General features: G+C 37.1%; 2 protein-coding genes across 2 annotated transcripts; one reads left to right on the top strand and one right to left on the bottom strand.

The window, feature by feature from the left end:
• The first annotated feature begins 2,302 nt into the window (after positions 1 to 2,302).
• On the top strand, positions 2,303 to 3,537 carry LOC116204432 (pathogenesis-related thaumatin-like protein 3.5). The gene is made up of 2 exons (XM_031536501.1): positions 2,303 to 2,389; positions 2,545 to 3,537. Exons 1-2 carry the CDS (start codon positions 2,335 to 2,337, stop codon positions 3,198 to 3,200), a joined length of 711 nt encoding a protein of 236 aa, XP_031392361.1. The 5' UTR covers positions 2,303 to 2,334; the 3' UTR covers positions 3,201 to 3,537.
• Positions 3,538 to 4,340: 803 nt separating this feature from the next.
• Positions 4,341 to 9,827, bottom strand: LOC116204431 (mitogen-activated protein kinase 20-like). Its single transcript, XM_031536500.1, has 10 exons — positions 9,090 to 9,827; positions 6,952 to 7,360; positions 6,711 to 6,838; positions 6,508 to 6,567; positions 6,243 to 6,392; positions 5,988 to 6,143; positions 5,619 to 5,830; positions 5,433 to 5,534; positions 5,158 to 5,297; positions 4,341 to 5,072 (listed from the first exon to the last, which is right to left on the bottom strand). Exons 1-10 carry the CDS (start codon positions 9,111 to 9,113, stop codon positions 4,600 to 4,602), a joined length of 1,854 nt encoding a protein of 617 aa, XP_031392360.1. The 5' UTR covers positions 9,114 to 9,827; the 3' UTR covers positions 4,341 to 4,599.
• Between the last annotated feature and the right edge of the window lie 13,703 nt (positions 9,828 to 23,530).

Here is a 23,530-nt window from a genome sequence, read left to right as displayed (position 1 = left end):
ACTTCTTCTTCCACACTCAGGCGAGGGGGGTCAATGACTACGAGCCGAACTTTTACTTCCGGACTCTTGCGCATACGCGCCCCCAGGATCATGATCATGATCTCTGATACCATCTTAAATTTTCATTTGGGCTTATACGGGGTTGGACTCAACTTTCCACTTAAAATCTCGAACTAATAAGTTGTGAGACTCAATCCCATATAAACTATTCTATTTTCTTTTATACTTCTGATGTGGGATTAACTTTTTACAGCTAAGATAAGGGGTGAGAGCATCTAACCCGCCTCGGCGACCGATAAGTGCAACGCGGGGTGGGAGGGGGGGAGGTTTTTGGGGGGGGGGGGAGGGGAAGGGTGGGGGGCGGAGGAGGTGCTGGCGGCGCAGATGTCGAGGCAGTTGCTCCGCACATCGGGAGAAGAAGAGGCGGATGATATCTGATAGAAGAAGGGATGAGGGGAGCCAGGGCGAGCATTGAGAAGGTCAAGATCATCGGGGATGAAGGTGAAGCTCTTGAGAACCATCTTCTCCTCCTCCTTCTTCTCCGGCAGAGCTCAGAGCTCAAGCAAGGAAGCCCCAGCACCAGCAGCAATGGCGTCTTCGCATTTCAGTCAATGGCAGGAGATTATGACACAGACGGGTCTTCCTCAACGAAGATGAATGAAATACGTCTCAACTAATATTTTTTTTTTCAAATAAGATTAATTAATCTTGGTCCTTAAACTTCGGGATTTTCTATTTTTATCCCTATACTTTATTTTGAGCGTTTACATTACTTCGTCGTAATTTCTCTCCGATCTCCCCTTTTCAGGCTACCGGTGAAACTCCGATGCTATACGGACAGGACATCCAATGAGGTCCCAAGTGAATGGGCATGGGAACCAACCATAGGCGATAGTCCAATAGAGACCTTATTAAATGCCACGTGCACTCGAACAAGATATCTCCTACAGTCATGGAATCATTGATTGGAACTCCTAAGCTTCCGAGGCAACTTTCTCCAATTAAAGCATTAGGTCGTAGATGGTTCGAGATATATTTTTAAAGCTTTTGACAAATATAACGTGAGTACTTTCACATGTCAATCAATAGTAATCAATCGTCATTCACGTTGATGATGTTTCAAAAATAATTGATGGAGAGACGAGCCCTTTCACCATGTAGACTTAAATTGACCAATATAAAGCATAGGGATGAAAAAGAAAAAGCCTTAAAATTCAGGGACCAATCACAAACATGATATATGAATAATTACCCAACTATCCCTCAAGAATTAGGTTATGGCGAACTCCCACCAAATTTAAGTAATAAGATCCATAATAACGGCCCTTGTTCTTTGAATGTTGCTAGGGCATTTTTCGTCTTCGACCCTTTAGAGTTCATATGGAAGTGCAGTAGGAGATTCTATAATCATTTTTCCTTATAATTTTAAGCAGAAGGCCCGTTTGGTTTCAAAGTTTGATTTTACAATCATGATTTTGATTTTAACTCTACCCACTACACAACAAAAATACATGTTTCTCAAGTCAAATTTATAATACCATCTCATTTGTCATGTTTCATATTCAAAATCGAAATCAAAATCAAAGTTACTTTTACTTTGAAACCAAATGCACTCTTAATGTTTGGTGAGAGTTTTTGAAACTACGAACGTGATTTTCTCTAGCATGTTAATAGGTGCTAATGAAATCCGCTTCTATTTATTCTGTTTCAAGTATTAATAATTATTTTTTCCACTTTTAGCAGTTTTAAATTAGCTTCTTCCAAACACTTTAACTTATTCTGAAATCAATATTTATTTTTTAGTAATTTTATTTTAGTACTTATCCATCAGTAAAAACATTCACAAACCAAACCTTAATGGGTCCAATTTCATCCATTCGAGGTTAAAGAAAAAACCTTCCATGAATTTTCATTTTCATTTTTTTTTTGATCCATAATGAACTTTTACTTTTATTTTTCTATATATCTATAATATGGTAAGATCGGACATTTCAGTTTCCCGAAAAATCGATCTTTCGGTAAGTCTCGATTTTCTCAATGCACCTCTAACTGCTCCAGCCACATGAATAACTTGAGCACCAGCTTAATTTTCTGTTGCTGTAAAAGGATAATTTGACTCGGTCAACTTAGATAAATTCTGCTAATAACCAACCTTCAAGACCAAAATTGGGAAATTTGTTTTCTTTTTTCGAGCAAAAAATTCGGGCAGCCATTGCAATTCCAATCCATAAACGAAAAAAAGCTAAAAAAAAACACGCACAAAAAAACCCAATATAAATATATACAAACACAACCTTTTGCAAAAGATCAGCAACTTGCAATAAGCAGCTTCTTATGGCGTTGTCTTTCCTCCACCTTACCATCGTCTTCATCTCCCTGTTCTTCCTCGGTACGATTATCGTGTTGTTTTTCTTTTGTTCGGTTGCTACGATTACAGAAAAGGCTCATGAGTTTAGTTCAGGAATAAACTTATGTTTTCATCTCGGTTTGTTCTGTTTGTTACATGTAAGATTTACGTGCATGGTCGTAAATTTTATTGTGCAGGAGGGGCCAACGCCAAGTACTTTAACCTTGTCAACAAGTGCAAGAAAACCATATGGCCTGGGATCTACTCAGGAGCTGGATTATCCCAGCCCTATGACAGCGGGTTTGCATTGGCACCCGGCCAGACCTACTTGTACGAGTCGCAGTACCAGTGGACTGGCCGAATCTGGGCCCGCACCGGCTGCAGGTTCGATGCCACCGGGAAGGGGAAGTGCGCCACCGGTGACTGCAATGGGCTGCTCAAATGTGACGGATATGAGGGGACCCCGCCTATGACCGTCGCCTTGTTCAGTGTGGACACCCCCGATGACACCTACAGTGTGGACCTCCAGCACGGCTTCAACGTGCCAGTGTCAGTGACCACCCAAGGAGGGACGGGCCAGTGCCAGCCCAGTGCATGCATCGCAAACCTGAGGCGTAAATGCCCCACGGGCCAGCGTGTCTTGAACAGAAAGGGGCGCCCAGTGGGCTGCAAGAGCGCCTGCGATGCCTTTGGCGATGCTGCCAATTGCTGCACGGATCCCTTCACCGCCTGGAAGTGCAACCCAACCAACTACACCAAGCTGTTCAAGGCCGCTTGCCCGACCGCTGTTACCTTCCTATATGACAAGGATTTTACGTGCAAAGGATCAAACTTCACGGTTACCTTCTGCTAGGCCTGTCGCAACATTGACGTCGTCATCATCACTATCCGATGATATGATGAAATATGCCATAATGAGTGGTATTCATCACATTTTTCATATGTAAACTTGACAGAGAAAATACTCTAATGCAGAGACTAAACTAAGCTCCTTAAATATATATATAATTATCTCCGGTGACCTGCTTCCCGGCATGTCTTACTATAGTAGAAATCATAACTGTAAGCAGATCGTAGTACTCCTAGCCGAGGTGCTCGCCATTCTTTTCCGTTAGTTTGAGCTCATTTGCTTCGCTTGTGGTTGTAACCCTTGCCACCATGAATTTGCTAGTAACTTTCTCTTTCCGGTTCGTTTGATGATTCATGATTAGTATTTCAACCCAAACTGAGGCTCCAATATAGGAGCCGGCGATTTCAGCTTCCCCAAATGATGGTAAGTTCTCGGGTCAATTTTTCTCCTCCTGTCAGTTAAGTTCCGAATGATGGGAAGTTCTCGTGTCAATCGCTTCTCCTCCTCTCTGTTCTGCTCGGGATTGATCTCTACTTTCTTATCCGCCTTCAATGGTGGTCTTCGGCGACAATATAGCATCCAAGACCTACAAGCAAGATTCTAGTGATACGGTATCGGTTCTCCAGCAGCAGATCCAAAAGCACTCTAGTCGCTCAGTCTCTTCCTTGTACTTCAAGCAAGTTATATGCATCTACAGAATACGAGCAGAATACTCTCAACTTCTTTCTACTCCTCCATTCGACATGTAAGAATGGTGTGTTGCAGTGACTGATGATTAATTCATTCAGTTTAGCAGCTTGCTTTTTCGATATGGTTTCCAGGATCTGTTTTCATACATAAATTCGTGATTTGCAAATGAACCGAACAAACTCTTGTCAACAAACCTACAATTTTTTTTAAAAAAAAAACCCTCTTTGTCGAGAAGCTGTTTCGTAAATTTTATCCGTTCAGCTTCACATCCGACATCTCCACCCTCCAAAATCAGTATGGAAAATCATCTTCATCTGAGATCGATGCTGCTTCTCAAACTTCCACAAAATATACTATCCATAAGTAGCGGAAATGATCCGCCCGTATCCGGAAAACATTTCATTATTTCAGTACCCTGCATTTCTGGATTTGTCAACGAACGAGAGAGGCCACTTTAACAAATGCAAGTTTGATTATTATCCAACCAGGGAAACCGGCTCCCGCGAGAAACGCACAAGGTCTCTCTCCCCTCTTTACATAATAGAAGCCAAACTGGTTTTCTCCTAAGAACTCCAGCGCATTTTCAACACATGTACCAGCTTCCACCTCGACATGGATAATGATTCGTTTCTGTTTGGGTAAAAAGGAAAAACGAACAAGAGATAAACTACTATACTTTTAATACTACTGATCTTTATATTCCCGTCCCTAGCTAGTACATTCTTGTCATACCATACTGTACAGCTCCGACCTTTCTGTGAGCAGCAGCTGCAGCTGCACCGATGCCGCCATACTGAGCCGCCTTCGCCTGCAAGAAGTTCGCATCGATCGCGATCCGGTCGTCTGAGTTATCAAGCTTATTCGCTCCAACCCTTGTCATGAAGAACGGATTGCTATCGATGTTTATGGCCACCTCTGGGGCTAATTTGGCAGCTGCTATCCCACAATGTGGCGGCATCTGTTTTGCCTGCCGCTGGGCTAAGGAGTCCCTCTCAGGATCCGTTCTCTTATCCCGCCTCTCTTGCTTTACCATGGAAGAGGGCTTCTGGTAATAATATGAAGGAGCGAGCTGGGATTGAGGTGGGAGGACAGTGCTCCTCATCACAGCTCTTGGATCGTAGGCATCCTTCATTGTGGTCCCACTCTCATATGGAGCGACAGGCCCCACGACTCTTCCAGGTCTTGCTGTACAGCAAAAAAACCAAATTAGAACCATAGAAGACTTATGTTGCAAAAAAATGCCAAAAGGAGGAAATCAATAAATATATACCAATCGGGATTCTCTGAGTCGCATGCAAGTTCGGGGATTGATACATGGAAGTTCCTTCTGGATCTCTTGAGCTATTACAATATCTCTCTTCCGAAGTTGGTTGATTGGGTGGAATGGGGCTGGAATGAACGATAGTAGACCTGCATGTTAAGGAACAATCTGTGACAGTCCAAAAATGCAACTTTTCCTAAAATCATCTTTAAACAACTATTGCTAATTGATCATAGAAAATGCAATAAGATCACCAGAGAACTGGGAACCAGTAAATGATCTACCTTGGTAGGGAGACATGCTTTCTCTCGAGCGGAATTACAGGCCCACTTTTGCCACCATTTTCCTCAAGATGTGCAAATTGCTTTCTAAATTGGTCCACCGCACTGCTCAAAACAATTGTGCATTGGAAGGTCAGATGATGATGATGAGGTTAGACAAAACAATTAGATGAATGGAAAAGACGAGACCTTGGATAGAGAAAATTAGTTCTTTCGGCTCCATTGATGTAGTCCTTCAGTAGTTGAGGGTGATATTCCAGTATTTCTCGGAAGATCAGCTCTCTTATATCCTCCTTCGTCACTCTTCGTCTCTCAAACTCGAATTCCATTTTTGTAATCGGCTGGCATGAAGGTTCCCTCTCCACTTTGGCTAGCCCCTTAAAGTATGGATGAGCTAATGCCTGATTGAAATAAGATAAATATAAGAAACATATATACAGCACTAACAAAGCTAAATAAAGGGAAAAAAAAACTCATATTCAAATCACAAGAACAGGGGTCCTGTCTGACCAAGATATATAACCCTGCTAAACGAGAAATTATGTTACCAAGACAGACCTCTTCAGCAGTAGGACGGTCCTTGGGATCAAAAGCAAGGAGCTTCTCCAGCAGTCGCAGAGCTAAAGGATCTGCATTTGGAAACTTCTGCTCGAATGGAATGGGTTGCTTTTTCCTCATGCTAGTCAAGTATCTCCTAGCCTTCTCATTTCGAACCTGAGAACGATTCCCAAAATTTAAATGAAGTCAGAGGTAAGCATTTATGTCCTTTCTCTGCACATAATAGAGCACCGAATATTGAGTTGATTCTTCTACCCGTGAAATGGTATCTAAGGATGGTGTTCCAAGAAGATCGGTCATTAGGTCGAGCTGATGGACCACATTTTTTCCAGGAAAGAGAGGCTTCCCTGTTAGAACCTCAGCAAAGATGCAACCTATACTCCATATGTCGATTGCAGGGGTGTACTGCATTCATTTACAAGAATGAACCAAATCAAACTCTTGAAAATTGAATACAATTAAAAGAGAAGATAAGAGAGGCTGTAATGCCCTGTATCAGAAGCATTGACAGATCATATACCTTAGAGAAAAATGATCCACACAGCTCTGGAGCTCTATACCATCTTGTGGCAACATAGTCCTGCATCCAGAAACGGCAAGAAGTCTTAATCTTCATGTTTCATACAGGTGTGATGTCAAAGTCGTTTATATATATATATATATAAACACACACATACACGCAAAATTAAAATAAGTGGTCATAAGTTATATGAATTTACATACAGTCCAGAAAATTGTCGTGGGCGTATCGCTGAAAGCAACCCTTGCTAAGCCAAAATCGCATATTTTGAGCTTACAATTTGCATTTGCCAATATATTTTTCGGTTTTAGATCTCGATGATAGACGTTTGCTGCAAGAGGCAACAATTGACAGATCAAGGGAAAGTTATGAGTTGATCAAGTGAGTGTGTTAGTATATAGGTAGAAGACCTAAAATAGTATGTCAGGTAAAGAGAGTTAGTACCTGTATGGATATACTTTAAAGCACGAAGTAGCTGGTAAAGGAAGAACTGGTAGTGCTCTCTCGTTAAGTCATCATTTGCTTTGATGACCTGGTGCAGATCTGACTCCATGAGTTCAAAAACAACATAAATATCTTTGAAATCCCTTCTCGATGGTGGTAGCATGATGTGCTTAATTTCAACAATATCAGGGTGCCGGAGAAGTCTCAGTAGCTTTACTTCACGGAGAATTCGAGCAGCATCGGAGATGTGCTCAAAGATATCGTGTATTTTCTTTATCGCTACCTTTTCACCCGTATGAGTGTCGATTGCTGAGCAAACAACCCCGTAACTTCCCTTGCCAATAACTTCTTGGATCTTATATCTATTGGCATCACCATATTCAGAGAAGAAGTCCATCTCACTGGAACTCTGTGGAAAAGAGAAATTCTATAAGCAAAAGAGACAAACAAAACTTTTGCTCGAATGCATGGAAAGGAAGCCCGGGAATTATAGGGGCTATATGGGTCATCAAATTACCAAACAAGACAACAGAAAGATATTCTATAGATGCATAAAATTTAGAATGTAGCATGAACTCTAGCTGAGAAATGCTCAGACCTTGTTATAGACAGTTCAAACAGAACATTGTAGGGTATCTTAAGATGACATATTAATACGGAAATAGGTAGGCACCCAATCAAAGCAAAGCAAACCCCTCAGGCCACATCAAGGAGACATGCAGTTCTCGTCACTCAGAAAAAAAGGCCACGGATAAGACGATAAGCCAGTGCAAAATCAAACTCAAGTTCCACTAAAACAATTTAAAGGCAAAATTCAATGAAGATCATGGGGTATTGGCTATTAGAAGAGCACTCGATGACAAACTTGTCTTCATACCCCTTGAGCAGCAAAAGGGCATAAACAAAGACGCTTCATCAGTAGATGACAAGGACCTGATTCTGGTTATTGAAATAAGAGAGCATGTAGACAGAACTACCTGAGATGCAGACTGTTTATCTATATAAGTAGAAAACCATCCATGCTTTTGACTAAAATTAACATACCCGATTGCCCAATCAGAGAGGATCAAAGATCTAGTAAATGCAGAAAATTTTAGTACTTTCTAGACAGTGTCAAGAGAGAACAAAATAAACAGAAATAAACACCCTTCAGAAGGAGGAGGAGAAGGAGAAGGAGAAGAATATATTCCAAAAGAATTATAGAGCAAATCAACATGGCATCTGATGAGATCAGAGAGAAAGCATTTATTTCATGTAATGGCGACGACTGAATGATAAGATGGTAAAATCCTTGCAATAAATACGTTGTTGTTCAATTCAAGCAGTGTCAAGAGAGGAAACAAAATGAACAGAAATAAACACCCTTCAGAAGGAGGAGGAGGAGGAGAAGGAGAAGGAGAAGAATATATTCCAAAAGAATTATAGAGCAAATCAACATGGCATCTGATGAGATCAGAGAGATAATGCATTTATTTCATGTAATGGCGACGACTGAATGATAAGATGGTAAAATCCTTGCAATAAATACGCTGTTGTTCAATTCAAGCAGTAACGCAAAAAGATGAAAACTTTGACATCGAAAGAGCTCAATAAATGAAAACATGGGAGCACTACATGCCTAAAGGAGGAGCAAAGATCGCAAATTCAACGTCTTTAACCGACGGAGCCCCTATGATTCTATAGCAGAAAACCACATTTTGGATAAAAACCGAAACTTTGACATTATCCATGAATACGGATACTCACGAATATTTCATATCAGAATATCTCGGATTTCCTAATAAGACAGAATTACCAAGTTAAACTTCAATCCCCAAAAAACCAATCTTTTATTCAAAACTTGAACTGTTTGTTTGTTCCTTCAAAGTTGAACTGCTGTTCTGCAGAACCGCCGTATGAGTTGGATACAAACAGCTGCGCCGAATGATTCCCGCCCCAGAATGAATCTCTTGAAGAAAATCCCAAGTACCACAACTCAAAATTAACACAAGCAGACCCGGTTCGTGCCAATGATTCGGGATATATTAGCGACCGCATGAATTGGGTTCGAATCGAAACACAATTTGATACGTTCCGGTCCGCCGGAAGCTAATGGATCAAAGCCAAGTTCAAATGAATCGTGTATTAAGTGAAATCACCTTCTTTCTCTGATCTTGCTGCATCTTCTTCTTCCTCTCCTCAAACCCTTACAATTCCCAAGCTCTGCCTCAAAATTCCCCGAGAGAGATTTCACCAACGCGAAAACGAAACGAGAGATTCTGTCCTCGCGATGTCGCAGATGGTGCAGACGGGAAGGGCTCAGCTCAATTCACCCACATTTGCCCCATCTACCCCTGCTCCGAATAACAAGAAGACCGCAATCCCACCTTATTCCCCTCCCGGAACAACCCTTCTCCGAGCATAATAAAACCCTCTCCTCCTCCCCCGCCTCCACCAAATCCCTCATGCACCTCCCCCGCCCCAGAGAACCCTCGCTCTCCCTCTCCTCCAAAGAACGGCGCCAACGACCCCCGACAGCAGCTACCATATAGCAGCGTGTTTACGGGCGGCAACACTCAGCCTCACCACCATGTCTCCCAGATCCGAAGCCCCAGACGACCCAACTCGAAGCCGCGCGATTCAGCTTTGCTTGCTCCCGGAGAAATCGGTCGATCCGAATCCGAACCTTGAAATTCAAGGCTTCAGAGGAGGGCTCGGCAATGAATGGGGGGGCGATAGATATATAATGGGCCAGAGAGAGAGAGAGAGAGAGAGGGATTGATTGCAGAGTGAGGAAAGGTGGAGAGAAGCTGCAGAAGAAGAGTGCAGAAGCAGCAAAGATCTCAACACCGACAGAGAGAGAGAGAGAGAGAGGGGGGGTTTATATGGCAACGAAGGGAGGAAGATGAAACGGGAGCGGACTATGGCGTGAATTTAGCCAAAAACGACGAGCTGTTATTTGTAAGGCCGTGTTTGGTTTTGGTGTTCCTTCGTATTTTCCTTTTTCATTTTTTATGTGAAAAATTTTGTTAAATTTTTTTTTTCCCATTTAGTTATATCATGCGACAAATACTAAGCTGCAATGGAGAGGGGGTGCAGCACACGCCCTAACCCGACTAAAAATCAAGAGGTTCCACCTTCCAGTTCGATTCTTTGCCATTTTTAAGTCTATCTACGTTTCTATTTTTCTTTTACTAGCTTGGGCCGAGTACTATCGTATAATGCTATGGAAACAAGCTACCGAATCTATATAGTTTAACGGAAGTTATGCAAGATCATGTACACGTCTAATACTCACGTCCCATTTGTTGTCATTTTTATTGGTATTTTTTCACAATGCATATCGAGATAAAATCAATATAGAAAATCACGTATATCGTTTTTTAGTTATAAGGGAAATTCACAAGTCTAATATAAGAAAATCAAAATTAAAGTACACACTGTCGAAATTGAAAACAGAACTCTTGGTTTCTAGACAAGGATGTATCCTATTGCATAACGTTCCTATCTCAGAAAATCTCATATTTGAGAGCATTGAAAACGCTCAAGCTCAACACATTCGTTTCATTTTGAGTCGGAATCCAATTCCACTCCAGTCACTAGGGACAAAATAAGTAATGGTAGATATGAGAATTTATTATTAAAAAGTGATTGTAATTATAGTTAGGAAATAGTAGATATAAGAATTTATTATTGAATTGAAGAAAAAGACAAAAAAAATATGTATATAATTGATGTAAAAGTATATATATAATTTATTATTAAAAAATTGATTGTAATAATCATTAGGAAAAAATGGATGTAAGAATTTATTATTTAATGTGAGAAGATGATAAAAAAAGTGATTGTTATATTGTTGATTGTTGAATTGCGAGTTCATTTGGGAGTGCGGTTCTATGATCACTTTTTCTTATAATTTTAAGTAGATTTGGTGTTTGATGAGAGTTTTTGAAACCACGATTTATGTCAAAATTACAGTTGTAAACGTGATTTTCTCAAGCAGATTAATAGATACTTACGAAATTTACTTTTGCTCATTCTGTTTCAAGTATTAATAATTTTCTTTTTTACTTCCACTTATTTTAAATTAGTTTCTTCTAAATGGTTTAACTTATTCTGAAATCAGTACTTATTTTTTAATAATTTTATTTCAGTATTTCTTCATCAGTAACAACATTCCCAAACCAAACCTAAGAGAAGAATGAAGTGGAGTCGAGTCGAGTAAAATTATTTTTCGAAATCAGATGCCACATATTTTCTTGAATCAATATAATCCACATTTTTAAAAGAATAGTCAGCAAAAGATAATAATGAGAATATATCTCTCATAAATTAGTATTTGTTTTGCTATGGAAAACTCATAAATTTGAATTTGAGACGCATTTGGGAATGCATTAAACTTTATATTGCTTTAAAACGAAAACAAAGTGGATAAATAAAAATAATTATTTAGTAGGTCTCTAACATAATTTATTTGGTTTTTCATCAAACACGTTCAAGTATATACTTAGGTGGACACGATGCTAATGCAAGCGTGAGACCAAAATTCATGATGTAGAGGTTCAGTTGAGAGGTAGTATCGGGCTTTGCGTCTGGCACGATTTTATTGTTAGAAGATATTTTCACAAAAAAAATGATCATTATTAATCTATAAAGTAGTAAAGACCTCGTATCTTTTCGATATAAAATTTGATATCTCATCAAATACTGATTATATGGAGCAATAGCTATCATATATGTGGAATGGAGAATCGATCCATGTACCGCTTGCGATAAAATTCGATTCATGTATCATTCTATAATTTACATTAGATTGAAAAAGACTGTTGAGAAAAATCTCATGGGACTTGGACGGTAGGCAGAGGGGGAATATTGGATAAGGGGCTGTTTGGCAGATTCCGTGCAGAGGGGATATCCCTTTTTTTCTAGAATCACCCGTCTATGTCCGGGAGTTAGGTACAACTGTGCGGGTGTCAACCGAATCCGTGAAAGATGTTCGACAACTCACACTTCCACGTGGAGCCGTTTCAGTGGCTGGCTCGTGGTGACAGGGGAGCTAACCTGACCCCCGAGGTCATTGTTGGCACGTGGGTGATGGCATTCCAGCACGTGCTCATAGGTGTCAAAAGCAGGGTACAGTTTGTCAGGTCTTTTTCTCTTTTAATGTTTTGACGGTAATGAAGCAAAGCATATACTTATATACGAACTTGTCCGTTTAAATGATATTTATTTTTTAAAAATAAAATTTCGAGTTTAAGTCTAGTAAATAAAAATATTCATATTTTGATAATTTTATTTCTTAATGAGTCGATGCGGTTTGAATTGAATTAGCCGGAACTCAATTGACTTTCAGATATCATGGTAAGAAAAGAAAACATATACTTATATTGTTTTTTTAAAAAAAGCATAGCTTATACAAAAAAAGAAACAAATGTCATAAAATGTTTACTAGTGTTTTGCGTTGTTAAATCCCACCTTTTTTAAAAAAAATTGCTTATATTCCTATCAAAATTATGATTTCTTTCGCCGAGTAATATCTGGTATGCGAAAGTTCTATAGTCCCAGTCAATTCAAATTTAAGTCTAGTTAATTCATTAAGAAATAAAATTTTTAAGATCGTGGATTTTGTCTATTCATAGGATTTGAATTCGAGACTTTATTTAAGACGAATAAGCTATGAATCATTTAAACCAATCCAATTACGTAATATTTTTAGTTTATTAGTAAAATTAATTCCATTTCTATAATACCAGCTTCAAAGTGTTCACCAAGTATTTTCTATATGGATTTCAAAATTGTCCGGAAAAATTAAAAGAGGAGAACAAAGGTATTTATCATATAAAGTATTATAAAAAATTCTTTTTGTTTTTACATTTAAAAAACAACGCTTTTGAAAAAAAAAATTATTTGATTCTATTTCGATTGGCGGTTTTGAATGCTTAAGTCCATCCAAGGTGATTTGTTATCACATATTTTGAAAACTATTTACTTAGAGTAATTCTGACAATCTAAGTTTTATCTAATAATTATAAATTAATCATTAAACTCTTTCTAGCCAATTATTTGTGTATCACATAAATGAAATAATTATAAGAAAGGTAAATATCATGGAGAGAATCGAGGAATATGATATGGAGAAAATCAATTAGGGATATCAAAGAATATTTGATATTTATGATATTGTGTAATTTTTGATATATTTTCACAATTGTTGCATTTCATCTACTATAAATAAGAATACATTCACATCATTTGATGTGTGTGACATTCTAGTAAATTCTCTATATTCTTTATGGTATCAGAGTGAGACGATCCTGCTGCTACTGATTAAAGCTTCCGTTAATATGTTCTCCGGCGCGTCTGGCAATGACCGGGCGTGCCCGGCAACCTCAATTTTGCACTTGTCAACCCCAATTTTTCTACCTTTCTTTCACAGTTCTACCCGGGAAAGCTTCATTTTCCTCGCCTACTTAGATTGTCTGAAATAAATCTCTTCTCCCTGCAGATTGTCTCCGTCTCCCCCTTATCGACAAGAATACCTCAAATTATTTTGTCCTACTGCAACGATAGTCAGCATTGGATTTGAGTCCCACAATTTCGAGTTTTTCCTTCCTCTCTCTCTAGACTCGTCTGTGGAATCTCTCTCGTTTCTTCCGCCCCAAATCTCGAAAGTTATCTTTTCTACAACCACTGGTCGTGCTCGACCTTCCTTAAATTTTTGGTTGTCCCGAACCCCAGTCACAGCCTCGTCTTCTCAAGTCTCTCTTTTGCCAATGCTCACAGCTTTTCTCTTTGTTGGCCTTTCCCTCTAAACCTTTCACGCCCAATCTCCTTTAAAACTGGGCTATTGTATTTTTTTTCCCTTTTCAGCCTATTCTACTTGTGGTCACGGGCTTATACACTGCCAAGGACGTGAAAGCCAGCTTTTCCAAGCCATTTCTAATTCACTTCATCAGGCGGCGACCGATCAACTCAATGGTCCTCTTACGGAGGGTCTATTCACACTGCATTTGCTAAAATCAGTTTCAAGCTCAATGTGCGGCCTCCCCGTTGTGCTTGCGGGGGAGTATTAGGGAGAGAATCGAGGGATATGATATGGAGAAAATCAATTAGGGATATCAAAAAATATTTGATATTTATGATATTATGTAATCTTTGATATATTTCCACAATTGTTGCATTCCATCTACTATAAATAAGAATACATTCACACCATTTGGTGTATGTGACATTCTAGTAAATTCTCTATATTATTTAGTAAATATTGTAAGTGAATAAAAATTATATATACGGCCAAATTATTTTCGCAGCAAATGCCGGGAAGGTGACTTGCTGCCTCATTCAATGAGACAATGTACACGTAATTTTCATCCTACTTAAACGAAAAATATATTGTCCTTTCTGTCAAATTAGCATTTTAGGGTTACTCCTTCTATTAAAACCTCTAGATATATATATGTGTGTCTATTAATGCATGATTAACACATTTTCCCTTGAATGATTGAACTTTAAATGTTAAAATTAACAGCAGAAAGTAATCTTGCCCTTCATTTTCAGGGAATTAACTATTTCATCAGCGAAATTGCTTATAATTATATGAGGCATGATGAAATAAAAATGAACCGAGTTTAAATCCACACGCATAGGTTTTCGGGTCCCGCCATCGAAAAATCTTGACCGCGTAGTCGTAGTTTCTCTACATTTATTGGACCAGTTATTTATAATATTACCATGGAGCAGTGATTTATGCGTCATGTTTTAAACATGCGCATTATATATATATACATATATATATATATATAGATAGATGGATAGATAGATAGTTAGAGAAGGTTTCAGCCTCAGAAAAGAACATGCGAATTTCACTTTTATTTTCGGGGACTTAAAATTGCGTAGGGAAGTCGAGTCAGAAGGGATGGCCCCGATTTTATCCTTTGATGCTTAAGAAAGCGCATACTCAAGGAAGAGAGGAAGTAATGAGTGAGAGAAATTCGATATAAAAATGAAAGTGTTAAAGGGTTGGGACAGATATGAACTAACGTGAGAGCTGAGACTCGTTTGACTCTTATGATAGGAGTCAAATTTTAATGAGACTACCCGAGTCACTTAAAAAGAAATATGACTTCCACGAGAAAAGTATCTTAATTTTGATAAACATAGATTTGTCTCTAATTTGAGTCATAAATTTTAAAAATTGAGGCGCAAAATTTTATCTATCACCCAATAAACAAAAAAAGAAAAAAATTCCCGTCTCATTATTTAAGATGGATTAGTAGACGGAAAATACCATCTCTTAATATGAAAATGACACTTTTCGTCTCATAATCCGTCTCTCCTGTAGAGACAGAATTTTGAAACAAAACGGGTATGTCTCAATTTTAAGACGAAAATTTTAAATTGAGACAGAAAATTCTGCCTATCATCAAAGAAATGAAAAACAAGACGTAGAATTTCGTCTCTTTTTTCGAGACAGATCAGGAGACGGAAAATTTAGTCTCTTAATAATGAGATGGAAATATCTGTCTCAAATTCCCGTTTCTATCCATATGAGATGAAAGTCTCTATCCCAAATTTCTTTCTCTATGAATCCAAATACTACTTAAAAGTTCAAATCTTTATTTATCCTTGTTTTTCAATTTTTTCATCCCGAATATTCTTCCTCTTCATTCCATAAAACTCGAAAGTTTTCTAGGATTTTACACATTAAAAAATTAAAAATATTTAATTACTCACATATTAAATGAGTCAAATAAATTATTAATTGCTCATATTAGTTTTAATGCTGAGTGTAAACGAGATCACAAATAACTAGGTATATGAATATAAATTATAAGAAAAATCTATATAAAATTTCAAAAATTATTAAAATAAAGTTCATATATTGATTGTACATTAAAAGTATTGTAGATAAAATAATAAATAAATTACGGACAAGAGATAAATAGTATTAGGAAAAAATGTACAAATTACAATAAGTGAAAGTATAAAATCAATCGGAGATATTTAACAAATAAGCAATATAAATTTAAATATTGGTTTTTAAATGAAAATTTGTAATTGTATAACAAATAGATTAAATGCTAAAATGTGTCAATGAATGAGAGTGGTTTAGGGCGTAACACGCAAGCGTCTCAGGGTGAAGACCATGATTCAAATCTCTGCGAGTGTAAAGCCAACCATAATTAGTAAGACACGATGCATTGCACCCCTTGTGTAGGTGGTGGGCGCACAGGAGCCCATGCTCCCTCCAGGATTCACCGGTGAGACAGAAAGAAAGATGGAATTTTTTCTCTCTAATGGAGACAGGGAAAGCTCCGTCTCTCAATCTGTCTTAATTGTGAAACAAAAATTGAGTCGGTATATTTTGTCTATTAGGTTTATACATAAAATTCATTCTGTAATTTATGTCTCAGTCGATGATGAGATAGAAATTTTTATCTCATCAATTAGAAACGATACTTTTTGGAACGAATCATCTAGGACAGAAATGTCCGTCTCTTTATTATGCAGAGACGAAATTTTTTGTCTCAATTATTGTCTCTATAAGAGTGAATTCTCAAAGTGTTCTGAGATCGGATATAAGCTGATTGACTGCTAAATGAGTCATATTACGGTGTGTAACGCCCCGTTTGGATTCAAAGAATCCTGATTTTAATTTTAACTTTAACTTTAACTCAACACACTACACAACAAAAATACACATTTCCCAATTTAAAAATTTTAACTTTAACTTTAACTCAACACACTACACAACAAAAACACACATTTCCCAAGTCAAATTTATAATCATATCTCATTTGTCATTTTTCACAATCAAAATCAAAATCAAAATCAAAGTAACTTTAACTCTGAATCCAAACGGCCCCTTATATCTGCATCACTTTTTGATAAAAAATGATGACAGATTTTATGGCACGGGAAGCACATGTCGCATATATGTTGAAACAATTTCAAAAGCGATGGGCCAACACGGTTCCTTGCAACCCGATCAGCTAGTACAAATGATCTACTCGAAAGACGGGAAACATAAAGATAATTAATGGTATAATAATAAATAAAACAAAGACAAAAACATGAGTTATTTTATTATTTCCACAGGTGGGGTCAATAATTTAATAATGTTAATAATTCATAGGCTAATAATTAATTTAGCCGGAAATTGAACAGCAAAGTTCCCACACCAAACACGACTTTGCCCGGACTTAGACGTCTCATTGTAAAATACCCACTTGTACCTACACGAACTTGAGCCCATCTGCAACCCAAAAGCTTAAGCTAATTGGTTACTGGACCCAAGTCTCGTATAAGCTTGTGGTTTCTTTCTCAATTTTTCAATGTGGGACAACATATCTCAACACCCGCCCTCACGTGGCAACGTGTGGTCCAACACGTGCCACGTGCTTTAAACATCCGCCCTTAACAACTGACCTGAGCCGAGCATTCTCTTTCGTGCTCGGGCAAGGGGGGACAAATACCAAATTAGCCTCGAGCTCTACACTCGGGCCTAACTAGAGGTGCACGTTTAGCTATCTCGGAACTGGACCGGACCACTCTTGGGCCTGATTAACATGAGGCGCACTCTTGGCTACCTCGAAATCGAATCTGGCGTGGTGTAAGCCCACATGAGCGCGCGGAAGCATAACCCGCTCTAATACCATGTAAAATACCCACTTGGGCCTACACGAACTATCGAATTCTGAATTGACTGTGCCCTATGTATACACACATTTAATTAGTACATAGACGTCTATCTATAACATTTATTAAATAATTTTTTGAGTTGAAAGTGATTTGAAAATTACACTAAATCATTTTATCCTCAAACTTAAAAAAGAAAAAAAAGAGGAATAAAAGGGTTTAGGTTTTTTTTTTAATAAACAAGTTATCAGTTCAAAATAGAAAAAAATTATTCGTGGACACCGCTTAATGAAATTTTTAGGAGTTTCTTTTATAAACAATGAGGAAATTATCACTTATAATAAATTATATTTGGGTAAAAATGCATAAAAATTCTTCTTTTGATCGAGCGATGATACTTAATTATCGCTAGTGATCTATACAAAAAATCATTATCCTCTCAGTTGGAACGTCCCCCTATTATCTATATGAGCTATGGAATTTATTTATGAGTTTTTTTTGGTAGCGTTTATTTTATTTATTTGTAGTGGTTGATGAATCTTTTTAAATAGGTGAATTTAATTTATCCTTAGTTGTACCTATTTTCACGAAATATGTTCTTATCCTTTAATTCGTATAAGTTGCTTTCATCCAATTGGGTCCTTCACACGTTTGGTGCAACAAAGTTGGAATTAATTACTTTTCTGGCTTTGGGCGAATCAAATGGATCCATCTAATTAGTAGAAAGATTAAAAACTTAATTAAATTATTAGAAATTATAATGTTGTGTGGAAACCGACGGTAGAACAGCTTGATTTTGTGTTCAAACGACCTCAATACTGACCAAAGATACGGATTATATATATATATATATATATATATATATATATATAACCACCAGAGCATAGCAAATTGATCTCCCAGACAACATATTTTACCTGTAATACAAAGATATCGAGTTTCATTGAAAGCACCTTATAATCAAAATTAAGTTAAACGAATTGATGGAATCAATATTCAACTAATAGATTTAGAATAACACCTGTAACCTCACCCAAAGAAAATATATGTATTATATTTTTAATCAATTTTTATTCAATTACTTTCCTAAAGTTGAAGTGCAGGCCACAGACAGAGCAACTGGAAGCTGAGAGTGCAAGTTTAATGTCATCCCTTTTTCTACATTTATATGTGGGATGCGTAGTCACCCAATTATCTTTTTCGAAAAGCAAAGCATCAAAAAAGATGTAGACTATCAATTAGACTCGATCATTATATAATATGTAACAAATCGAATCTGGGATGACATGTATGTAGTACTTGTGTGAGATTGTATTGGAGACGGAGAGATTATTTCGGGCGTGGGAATAAATAAATCAAAGTGAGGTTTCTTCACAAGGTATATTTATTGCCGTTTTCACTTGGCGAGTTGCTTTCATATAGGGGTGGCAATTCATGTTGTGTCGTGTTTATACGTGTCATGTCTAAACGGGTTCGTGTCATCGAAGTCATAACCCGTACACGACACGATTATTAAACGGGTTAGGTTTTGGAAACCCATATACGACACATTTATATCCGTATCAACCCGTTTAGACACGTTTAAACCCGTTTATCGAAACGTGTCATAATAGGTAAACGTATATACGACACGATTATAAACGTTATCAAGACACGTTAACACAACTTGTTTATCCGATCAACTCAGTTATCCGGATACATTAACATGACATGTTTATCCGATTAACTCGTTTATCCGAACACGTTAACATGACATGTTTACACGTTAACACGACATGTGTTGGATTGGGTGAAAGAAAGGAAAAGAAATTAGGTTAGGGACTTAAGAAGTTAGGATTACATGAAGATATTTTGGTAAATTCAAATACATAAACGAGTTAACGGGTTACATAAATATGTTTAATCGTGTATAATCGGATTACACGGGTTCAACCCGATAAGACACGCTTATTAATCGTGTTTAAACGGGTTTGACCCGTTTAGATCGATTATCAAAAATGTCCAACCCAAACCCGTTTAACTCCGTATCGTATCCGTGTCATGTTATCGTATCGTGTGAAATATTGCCAGCCCTACTTTCATAGACCAAATCATACAATATATTGTTTATTGCACGCGTATAATTAATAAATAAATAATTCTGTATAATCCAATTTGGAGAAAGAGAGAGAAGCAGAGATAATAAAAAAACATTATTAAAAGAATAAAATTCCATGTCCCAGTTGCCTTGTTGTTGGAACTCCACGAGCCATATAAAAAGAAAAGATCTATATATTTGGCTTTTATTTTATGAAACTATAGTGTTCTGATAAATAAAAGTATATAATATATTATACATATTATTAGATAAAAATGTCGTTATCAAATCGATATACACTTGCAATGGAAAACTAAATAAAAGGGGCAAAAACTCAACCCCATCAAAAGTTAGATCCTCTGTCTCTGTCACTCAATCATTCATTTGGTATTATTTTCTTTCTAATATATAATAAAAGATTAGCCTCCCAAATTACTATAGGCTAATAAGTCAATAAAGATTGTTTAATCTCCATCTCAACCGAAAGAATTTAACTAAATGTGCTGCCTGTGAAATTAGAATAATCTGATTCGAGCCGATGGAATATAAATATTTAATTTGAGTTCCTAACATCAATACTTCGCTCCTCGCACAGTAGCAAAACCAATTTTAGCCTGTATCAATGCTAGATTAAATCATGTAAATGGTAAAATCATGATAAGAAACACGATTCTACCTCATGTAATCATTGTACTTTTTTTTCGCATTTTCATTAGTACAATGTATAAATAATGGATTACCAGTTATATACGAAGAATATATATATATATATATATATATGGGGAAAAAAGATGCATGGATTTAACCGCTAAGGTTCATCGGGAAGAGGAATCAGCAAATGGCAAGCCCTTGTTTTCCTCGTGGGTTGACCTTATTTATTATTTTTGGATCATGAACACGTTGACGAGAAGATATATATAGTATGAATGCTGCACTTACTTCTAAACCTGTCAGATAGATTTTTTTTATTAAACCCATAACCCATGAAATCGATCCCGTTTGTGGTAATGTCCCTGCACGCGGTAATGAAATAAGAGTTGTGCCTTTTAGGGCAAGTTCTCTCTTCAAACATAGAAAGGCCTGGTTCGTAGGCTACACTAGGTTCGTGCAGTACACTAAACACCAAGTCAATCTTGACGAAGTTTATTCAGCTAATTCGTTGTTAATTCAGCACTAGCCTTTAATTTCTTTGAGGTCCCATTCACAAAAAAGGACTCCCAAATCTATTTTAAGGGTTGGACGGCCGCCAAAATAATTAATTCTCCTCTTGGCCTTTGTTTAAACGAGGGTCTCACGATCGATGACTTGTTTTTGTAAAGGCAATCCCGCATGTGCACGATTGATTCTTTGAGTTGATTGATGAATATGCACTTTTCGTAACCTGTATAAGTTGTCTGATGTAAAGATATATGGTTCTATCTCTCCTTATAAATAGGACAGATGACTACACGTAAAAACAGTGGTTGATAGTATTTGTATTGCGAGCCGACTCGACACCTGAAAAACATAAATACATTGTGGAAGTGGCAAGCTTTGCACTGATTTGACATTGTTTTCCTTAAAAATCAAGTTTTATCTAGCTCTTGAACCATTAGAATCAAATTTATTGAATTACTCCACTATCATTAAATGATCGATAAGAAAATAACCGATCCTCATTTACCCGTGAATATACGAATGACATCGATGGCATTATGTCATCCCGTATCACTACATATATATTATATGTGATGCTGCAATTTTCATTTCTCTATTTTATTCTTCATTATTAGGGAGTTGATCCTGCCCTTTCATATTGAAATTTAATACTAATACATTAGTCCATGATTTCAAACATAAACCTACTGAAAAGTATCCACCATGCACACTCCAATAAACATATGTGTGTGTGTGTGTGTGTGGATCATGCATGCATGGATGCATAGAGAAGGCATTGCAATTATGGGAGGGCTAGCTTTTCAGCTTCAATTAGTTTATTATCCATTCAATGATTGTTCATCTCCAACAGTTCTCTAATCAATCCGATTAGTCTGTTTATAATTTGCAATATCTAATAATGAACTAATGATACAGTTGAACGAGAGAGATCCAACCTCCTAATCTCATCCTACAAATTTGCAAATCCCAGCATCATGAGGAAAAGCTCATGCTTGATATCGCATTTCGACAAGTTTTCATATATCTATAACGTTGTGATCATTTCGGAGCTCTTAGACATAATTGAGAAATTAATCTGATATTACAATAGAGTTTGTAGATTTGGCACACGACACTACTATGAAATTAACATGTGAATTATCGATTAAAAGAGCGATCTTAGTTATTCATAGTTATCTATAAAGAGGATGAACCGCAGTGGCACCCGTTTTCGTCTAACAAGTAATAACAAAGAGATTTCAAATTCGATACTCGTTATAAGATTATTCATATCTTTTTTATTATATATTAAAAAATTTTATTTCTCTCTATTAGGCCATGGGCTTACTTCGTAATCTGAAAAAATTACTTATGTTTATCTATGTTAGAATTTCGAAGTCTGCTAATCTAATAGATGAGAAATTCTATAGTGCAATCATTATAAATTGTGATCACTCTTTAGGATCATTGAATTTCTTCCGGTGATTAAAAACTAAATAAATAATTGGTTTTTACACAAAGTTCTGAAACTTATTGCATTATATAATGATTGCACCATAAAAGTTCCTTTTAAATTTGAAGGGCCTTAAAATAGTAGAGATAAATCCCACTGAAAAGATTCACCACAAAATCCCTTGATTCGATGCGCGAGTATGTACGACTGCGCTCCCTTGCTTTTTTTAAAATCTTATATCTTTTAAGATTGAATTAATTGAATTAATTTTGCTAATTAAACATGTGTTGGATGACACTTGGATCTATTTAAAAGTGTGTTGGCTTAAAGGGTGGCAATAATTAATGGAAGAAGGAAGCAAACTGGGGAGGATCTACTCAGCCTCCACCACAAGTGCGTGCGAGTATATGCACGACCAGTCATTCTCCTCCCTAACGTGACCGCATGAACTTCCATGGATCGAAATTAAAGTGAATGGAAAGCTACTTATATGGTCTCAGAGAATCGATCATTTACGGATACCGATAAGTAATAGGTTAGAACGTTATCTAGTCTTGAAATTTATGTACGATAACGGGATTTTTTCCGTTTGATGTAAAAAGAGTCTTTTTTTTTATTATAATTAATTAGATCATTTTCCTTCTTTCTTATCCAAATCCCCTCATCCAAATAAAAGGATTAGACTGATAAAATCGTTGGGAGACCTATAAATAGAATATATCGGTTTTACCTCGGAGGAAGGGAATGGTTCGATCTTTCATTTCAATGTGGTCCAAGAAAGTAATACGAATAGTTGGCCGTACCTAATGGACGAAGAAAGATACTCAACTCCAAAAGCCATAGGTTGGATTATATTAATCATCCCTATCGGTTGATGAACTACCAGCCGGCTACAATCTTCCTTAAAAGAGGATGAGGCCGAGGCGGTGGAGGAGGAGAAACGCAAAAATCTTCTCCAAGAAAAAGAGAGTAGTCTCCGACTCTCTGTCATGTGTTTTACCCTCTCAATGCCAGGGGCGTGACCATTACGGTTCATCTATCCACACCATGACTTTATTTAAAAATCTGATTGTTATTATCTCTATCTGAGTTCGTATAAAGCACGACAGGCGATGAAGTTAACCAAGAATATGAATTAATTCATCTTTCTCGAATCTTTTGGCATTTAATATTGATCCAAGAAACCGAAAGGATTTGTCTAATAATTGGTTTGGCTGCCTTAATAGCAACTGGAAATAAACTAGTTGAGACATGAACTTTGTACCCGTGGATGGGCCCAGTGGATCCAGGCCCAG

The sequence above is a fragment of the Punica granatum genome, chromosome 4 (genome assembly GCF_007655135.1).
Source record: "Punica granatum isolate Tunisia-2019 chromosome 4, ASM765513v2, whole genome shotgun sequence".
Taxonomy (NCBI): domain Eukaryota; kingdom Viridiplantae; phylum Streptophyta; class Magnoliopsida; order Myrtales; family Lythraceae; genus Punica; species Punica granatum.
This window is presented reverse-complemented; position numbering and strand designations above follow the sequence as displayed.

Excerpts from the sequence above, each read along its gene's own strand:
- LOC116204432 (XM_031536501.1), top strand. The coding sequence starts at position 2,335 with ATGGCGTTGTCTTTCCTCCACCTTACCATCGTCTTCATCTCCCTGTTC. Across the intron at positions 2,390-2,544 it reads CATCTCCCTGTTCTTCCTCG|GAGGGGCCAACGCCAAGTAC; the intron begins GTACGATTATCG and ends TTTATTGTGCAG.
- LOC116204431 (XM_031536500.1), bottom strand. The coding sequence starts at position 9,113 with ATGCAGCAAGATCAGAGAAAGAAG. Across the intron at positions 6,568-6,710 it reads CCACGACAATTTTCTGGACT|GACTATGTTGCCACAAGATG; the intron begins GTATGTAAATTC and ends TTCTGGATGCAG. Across the intron at positions 5,073-5,157 it reads GACTCAGAGAATCCCGATTG|CAAGACCTGGAAGAGTCGTG; the intron begins GTATATATTTAT and ends TTTGCTGTACAG.